The sequence below is a fragment of the Rhagoletis pomonella genome, unplaced genomic scaffold (assembly GCF_013731165.1).
Source record: "Rhagoletis pomonella isolate Grant_MI unplaced genomic scaffold, Rhpom_1.0 Rhpom_scaffold_00007, whole genome shotgun sequence".
NCBI classification, from domain to species: Eukaryota; Metazoa; Arthropoda; class Insecta; order Diptera; family Tephritidae; genus Rhagoletis; species Rhagoletis pomonella.
In genome coordinates this window covers 48,553,625-48,561,601 of record NW_023458561.1, presented here as the reverse complement: position 1 = coordinate 48,561,601, position 7,977 = coordinate 48,553,625, and the positions used below count along the sequence as shown (strand labels likewise).

Here is a 7,977-nt window from a genome sequence, read left to right as displayed (position 1 = left end):
AAATACTCGTAAAAATTTTTGTATGTAATTTGCAATATTTCAATTCAGATCTTATTTGTCGAATTTAGAACTAGTTGGGAACTATCAAAAAAGGTATGCAGCGTGGGGGGTTTGTTTACTGTACATGGATATATGTTTGGCGGCTTTTTCGTTCAAATACGTTTTCATTCTGCACTTCGCAGATGCCTTTCCATAGCTTGGTAAAACAAAACCAGAATTTGTGTTAACATTTTAACATCTTGGAATCTTCTGGAATCTAACCAATAACAGCAAGCACCTCTGTAAACTCAGCTACAGCCAAAGGTATGTAAACGTACCTTTCTTACAATCATTCAAACAAATTTAATTTCAAATTGAAAACACATTTCTTTGAAAATAATTTAAAATCGTTCACACGAAAAAACCAAAGGGACTGAAAATATCATGATACTTTTTCTTTCCTCTGTCGATTTTAGAAGTAGTTCGGAACTATAGAATTTGGGACTAGTTCGGAACTATCAAAAAGGGATGCAGTGGGGGAAAATTGACACTTTCTAAGACATCGCCATGTTAGATTCGCCAGTTGTTTGCATGCAATAGATATTTATCGCGAACCAGTACTGAGTCTAAGGGCCGGTTACTCAATGTCTAGTTAACACTAATCTGCGGTTAAACATCGTTATCGACAACTTCGATTCCATGCATATAACAGGGAGTCGGTAACGTCGATAACGATGCTTAACCGCAGATTAGTGTTAACCAGACATTGAGTAACCGATTTGAAATTCTATATTTTGTTCGCCATAATTCCTGGCTGGTTTGAAAATAAAAAATCTTAGAGTTGCCACCAGTTTGAAAATTTTAGTTTGACGAGGCTTGCCACCCGTTTAAAAAATTAATTTAATTTAATTGATAAGAAAATAAAATATTACATTATGGGTATTAAAGTAAGGAATTTGGAGAAGGCTTACTTACAGCCAATGATATTTTTTGGGAGGGCCTATTTAAAAAATAATTTAGTTTAAGTAGTTGATAGGATAAATTAAGTATTACAATATGATTACCAAAGTAAAGAAGTTAAAGAAGGCTTACAGCCGACAATATTTTCGTGGAGGTTGCCATCCGATTAAGAGTTAATTCCATTAAATTGATAAGATAAATGAAACGTTGCATTATGGGTATCAAACTAAAGAGGTTAAGTAAGTTTGCTGTCGAAAATATTTTTAAGGCCGGCTGCCACCTATTTGAAAAATTTAGTTCAATTCAATTGATAAAATGAACTAATTATTACGATATGGGCGTCAAACGAAAGTTAATTGAAAAATAATTGATTCACAGATATTTGCAATTGAGTGGTATCCTATGTAAATATGTAGTGAAATTTAAAAGTATTGAAATTACATGAGTTGTTGCAAGGTTGATACCAAATGAAAAGTGTTTGGGAAAGCTTAACTAGGCAGACTTTTTGAAGGGTTGCAGCCTATCCAAAAGTTGAACATTAAAAAATGTTAATGAAACACGAATTTACAACATATTATCAAATATCTGACGTTTTTCGCTGCGCTTTCAAAGAATTTTTGTATACATATTAAATAATAACGTATAAATATAAAACTCAGCTATGATTTCTTAAAATATTTTTTTTAATACTTATTAAGCAGACTTAAGAGAATTTTCTTTACAACGCAGAGTTATTGAACAACCCCCGTGTAAACAAACCACAGGTAAATACATATGTGTATGTATGAATTCTCTAAAATGCCGGTTTCTAATACATACATATATATGTACATATATACATCGTTGAGAAAAAAAGCAGGCAATTACCAAAGTATGAATTTTTTAAATATGCACATTAGGGTGGTGCAAAAATGCATGCAAAAAAGTAAAGTCGGAATTTTCATGCTCTAACTCCCGAGGATTGTTATATACCGAAAAAATATACCCTTATTTTTTTATTTTGAAACCAAAAAATATTTAGAGGTCGCTCAAAGCGCCTAAAGTTTTCCATGTATTTTATGTAGCGGAAAAACAACTTTTCGTAGAAATGGTATAGAATAGTTAAAAATCAATATTTGTCTACCAGAAAACCGTGTTTGACTGCCGGAGATTCCCAGTAATAATACCCAATTGTTTATTTAACCCTTCGTTCATTGCAACTATAATTTAGAGGTCCGCCAAAAACCCACAAAAACCCCGAAAAATATAATGGGCGACCAATGATAAATCGTTAGTATTAGAAAAACGGTTAAATAGATAATTGGGTATTAGTATTGAAAGTCTCCTGAAGACAACCAGAGTTTTCCGATCGAAAAATATTGACTTTCAAGAATTTTATACCATTTCTACGAAAAAATTTATTTTTCGCATATAAAAATACATGGAAAACTTTGAGCGCTTTGAGCGACCTCCGAATATTTTTTTATTTCAAAATAAAATAGAAAGGTATATTTTTTTCGATATAGAACAATCCTAGGAGGTGAGAGCATCACAATTCTGACTTTACTGGTTTTTGGACCACCCTAATGTACATGCATGTATTCAATTGTAGATACTCACTTGTGGAATCGATCTGAAGACATGCTTGAACTTTTCTCCGCTTTTTACAAGCTTTTATTATGCTTCAGTCAGATTGCAATGGTAACTATGTATGCAACAAAATTGTTCTATTCACTGATCACGTTTCACGTAAAGCTGACACCTTGCACTCTCTGTCAATGTTCAAAATTATAACAACACCGGTAGATATAAATATACTACATAAGTAGATATGTACACACACATTTTTTCATTTATTCGTATTATTCACTTCAATACGTTCTCAATATAGTGTTGATCCAATTCACTGTGCGGTTAAAAGAGAATACCAAATTTTGTTCTTCAAGTAAGAGGTCACTATTTTAATGACAATACAAAAAGTATATAAATATACATACATATGCAAACTCTTCTTCTTTTTTCGAGCTATCTAGCAGTGCGAAAGTGTAACTTTTTTTATGAACCACCCTAATACACATATGTACATAAATGTACGCTTTTGTTAAAAAATTAGATGAGATGCGAAGCGCGACAATTATTGTTGTTAATGTAATTAAAAGTTCACTCAACCTCATTGGCGGAACAAATGAGGAATGCAAAACAAAATGTAGACATTTTCACATTTACAAACGTACATAAGTACATAAATATGTATGTATGTAAGTATGAAGGAAAAACATGCATATCTATATATACATACATACATATGAATTTAAAATGGATGATTGAGAAACTTGCATTTCATCAACAGGAAAACAAACCGCATCACACTCACATACGTGCATATGTACACAAATTATACAGCTGAAAACTAAGTCTTTGTTTATTTTTTTTTTTAATATTAACTAAATTACTAGATATAAAAAATATTCAACTGTATGTACTTATATACGGGAAAGCACTACTAAACCAACGTACGAGTATGTACATACTTATGTATGTAGTTAGAAAGCATACTATTTCACGAAAAAAAAAATAAAACAATTTGTATGAACATAGAAGAGTACATTAACGCACACAGCTGCCACTCCTTTTTAACGCGTCTAAAGCACTCTTTTTATTTTTATTTCAAAGCCAGTTTTCTGCCACTTGATGGTTGCAATCGTCAAACCGTTTACGCGATTACTTATTTTCCAGTTGTTAGCGCGGCGATTGGCAAGCAAAGACTGCCCACCTGCTTTGAGTAAGTTGGCCATACTTGGTTGTGCTATCTGGGAGTGTGCTTTATCAGCTTGGCTTGAAAAGTTGGAGTTGGGAATATTGCAACAAATGAGAGACGCCGTCAGTTTCAGACACTCAGCACTCTTGTTCACGCGACTCTATTGTATAAAGTAGACTAAATAATTGAAACTAAAGTTAAGCATTTCTGTAGGCGGCCGCTGTGGTGTAGTGGTTAGCAGTGCGCGCTACAATTCAGCAGAGCGTGCGTTCAAACCCGGTTCAACCCAACAACAAAAAAAAAAGTTGTTTTCTATTAGCGGTCGCCCCTCAGCGGGCAATCACAAACCACCGAGTGTATTCAGTAGGGTGGTCCAAAAATTACAATGCCGACCTTACTGTTTTGGACCACCTTAGTATTCAGCCATGAGAAACAGCTTCCCATAAAAATACAATCGCTATTCGGAGGCGGCGTAAAAATGTAGACCCCATAAATCGGAGGAGAAGTTGGGCCAAACACTTTACTATTCAGAAAAAAATTTTCATGAAAACCTACAGCAATATCAATAATAATAGATTGGTGCTTATACAATAAGCTTGTGTTTTGTTAGCTAACCAACGGGGTGTTTGCGCCCACGGGCCCGGATTTTTCGAAAACTAAGTTCGAAGATAAAAATATTTTGCTAAGTTGATAAATTTAATTAGAAAAGGGTATAAAAAAAATTTGCAGGGTTTGAGGGTACGGACAGATATTTAATACCGGGCCCGGATTTACTTTTTGCGACCCTGGATATGAGCGCTGACCTCGCCACGAAATCAAAAGTTAAACTTGGCCGCTTCCACACTAGGGTAGATAAAGAAGATATACAGCCATACCTAAACAGAAGCGGTGAGGGGGCGCTGCAGCTTTTATTCTGGTTGGTTCAGCTGTCAGATACTTCAATCTTCAAGAGAACACCAATCACACGGGAGGGGGACTGTTCGACTCAATCGTGGCACAGAACATGGTTGTAAGTAGTGCCCCATTCAAAGTACCACGAACCAAATTGATGAGATTGCGATAGACAGAATATAAGCTTGGAGCGTTTTTGACGTGCGTTCCATCCGAGCAGCCAACGTCAACCCGAATCTCTACCTTCTCGTAGGTAAAGTCCGCGTTAGCCTCTGTGCAATTAAGAACATATGCGAGGCCGCGCGACGAAATTTCATAAATTCTCAGTTAAACAAAAGTAACAAAGGTCAATGAGAATTAAAAGTTTATTAATAATCAGAGTTAGAAAGAATAGAAACTCAAATGCGCCCTGTAAAGGACCCTGATACCACAGGCTTCTTTCCGACCAGGTACGTCAGAAGGCATCTTTTCGAACACACGGACTCAGTTCAAAACTACATCGACCAGCTACTGAAACTGACGACGAACCGGCGATTGAAGGTTTAAACGGCCACGCTACTAGAAGACATTGAGAACTCCTCTCTCCTACTCAAAAGGTGGTCGGCGTCACCAGTAATCTTCCGAGATCAAACCTCGAAACCTAGAATAATAAAACAAGGGGTTCCACAAGGTGGTGTCCTCTACCACTTACTGTTCAACTTCTACATCTCGAAGCTCCCTGAGGGAGTTTCCCTGATCTCATAAGCGGACGACTGCTCAATAGTGGCGCCTGGGAATGTAATTGATGACCTCTGTTCAAAAGAAACGACTATCTCTCCAGCCTTTCTCGCTTCTTCATTGCAATCAGCTTAACACTCTCCCCAACGAAGTTAACGCCGACCTCTTCACCACCTGGACGAAGTAGGTCAGGCTAGAATTAAGTATTCATGTCGATAGCCCACCAATACCGACAGTAAACAAGCCTAAAATATTAGGCGTCACCTTTGAAAGCCTGCTCTCGTTCTCCACACACACAACCGCAGTTGTCAACAAAGTACACAGCGGCAGCAAGGTCCTCAAGTCGCTTACCGGCAGCACTTGGGGCAAAGGCAAAGAAACATTGCTGGGAATAGACAAGGCAATTGGCTGGTCAGTTCTAAATTATGTAGAACCAGTTTGGTCGCGGGGACTAGTTGGACGCAGTGAACGAAACCACAGACCACGGACAGCGGCAGGGTTCCTGATGTTGCCTGAGAACCACCTACACAGCGAGGCCCAAATGCTCCCAGTAAGGGTGCACAACGAAATGCTCTGTAAGCAGTTTCTGATTGGGTCCCACAGAAGTGAACTACCCAACAAACCCCTGCTAGAGGAGGAGCCTCCGCCCAGGCTCTATAGCCGCCTCAACAGCTACCTATTCAGACTCGACCCCAATACCCCCAGTGAGTGTCTGGCATGTGGAGACTGTCAGCACGACACCAATCACCTCTTCACATGCCAGCTCAATCCCACTCATAATTTTGGTCCGACCCTATTGAAACAGCCTATTTCCAGGGACTGCTGTTAGTTGAGCTTCACGACAATGATTGAAGGATGAACCGAAATAGGCGAGGCTTAGTAGTGCCACTACAACAACAACGTACCGAGAGTCGGTCACCCCCTACCATGATTCTCGACCTATTAATACCGTGATCGGAGCCAAATCACCACCTATCGAAGACATAGAGCTTCGACTGACCCGGCCAGGATATTGTAGCCGCCTCAACAGCTACTTGTATAGACTCGACCCCGATATCCCCAATGATTGTCCGGCATGTGGATAATCCCCGCTTGACACCAACCACCTCTTCGCATGTCAGCCCAATCCCCCCTCTCGCTTTGGCCCGTCTAAACAGCTCGTTTCATGGGCAATCCGATGAATAGATTATTACATTCCGCAACTATGGGTGGACAACGACTGCGCTCACGAACCCAAAGAAGGACCATATGCAGGAGAACCAATCTGCCATCGGTATAAACAGCTACCTCAACTTCGCGAAGGAGAGTAGCAATTGGCGAAGTTCTTGGTAGTGTCAAATAAGAAGAAGTAGGATACCAATAATACAAGTAAATAAATTTACCCAAATTCAATGGCTACACTCATCGCATTTACAAAAGAAAGTGCCCTATGTATTTTAAATCTTTGGTGATGTGCAATGCAACGCTGTACTCCCAGTGATTGAGAACGTAAATTAAATTTACGCTCTTTACCACTGTGCTGTCATCTTAAGCTGGAACTCCATAGGCAAGCGTGTGTGCTTACAAACGTTTGACAGTTGTCATTTCGACAAGTTGATGCACCACACATACACACTTTTATACATATTTATAAAGAAAATGCTTACCAAGCCCCAAAAATTCTCTACCAAAATATGTATGTATATGGATTTATACATACATACCAAACGTATATTGTAATTACCTTGAAGTTGGTTGTCTACGCAAGCAAATGCATGAAAGTTGATAAAATTCAACCTTGTGCGCATTCGAATGCGTATGAATTCAAATTCATGTTCGAATTTTTGTCCGTTCTCTGCGTTTACGCGTGTACTTACGGAGTTCATCTCATAAGAACATGTCTATACAACTCGGCTGTCAAACGCACGCATACGCTTGCCTATGGAGTTCCAGCTTTAGGGATATAAAAGAAATATATCGATGGTTTTTGTCCCGCACGATGCATCGAATTTCTAATACCATAAAATTTGCTAAACATTTAATAATCCAAACAATTATTTAGAGGTTTCTTTAGAAATGAAGCAAAAGTGATGCCTCGATTGTAAAATTGGGCCAGAGTACAGGGAGAGACTTAATAAATGAATAAAGAAAACACTGAAAATCGGGACTTAATCGAGACATATATGAAAAATCGGTAAACTTATATGTCCCTACTTTAACAAAATATTCAGCGGGACAGTTTTCTCAAAACCGGTACTGTCTCGCCAAAACCAAATTTTTATGCATAAATCTCGATGCCTGAAGTTCAGGGTTACCCAATCTGATTTATGCCACAACCGCGATTTAAGTGGTTTTGCAACTGGTCGATGGCCGGTTTGGGAAAATTTTAGTAGACGGACGGCAAATTCTAGAAAAAGGGGGGATGAGGGGGGGTAGAATAGGACCCCCTGATTTCAAAACTACCCCCCTTTTTTCTAGCAACCCTATAGTTCTTTTATAATTTATTGTTAAAGTTTTTATATAAACGATGAATAAGATAGCAAAATAACATACAACTTAGTGCTACCAGACTGGAATTTTGAATAATAAAAGCGGATTTTTAATTCGGAATTTTTACTTAGTAGAATTATTATTTCTGTGTTGCCGAAGAAGGGGGGGCTGAACACATTTTGCAGAGAACACCTTTCTGCGTAGGCGGCCTTCGGCCGCACTTA

At 38.2% G+C, this 7,977-nt stretch overlaps 1 protein-coding gene across 2 annotated transcripts in view; it reads right to left on the bottom strand.

Moving 5' to 3' along the window:
- Window positions 1-2,849, bottom strand: part of LOC118742981 (Usher syndrome type-1G protein homolog) — a 4,947-nt gene extending 2,098 nt beyond the window's left edge. For both annotated transcript variants that reach the window (XM_036475425.1, XM_036475426.1), the window contains exon 1: window positions 2,539-2,849. In XM_036475425.1, coding sequence (XP_036331318.1) covers window positions 2,539-2,561 — 23 coding nt within the window. In that variant the 5' untranslated portion in view covers window positions 2,562-2,849. The remainder of the gene's footprint in view (window positions 1-2,538) is intronic.
- Between the last annotated feature and the right edge of the window lie 5,128 nt (window positions 2,850-7,977).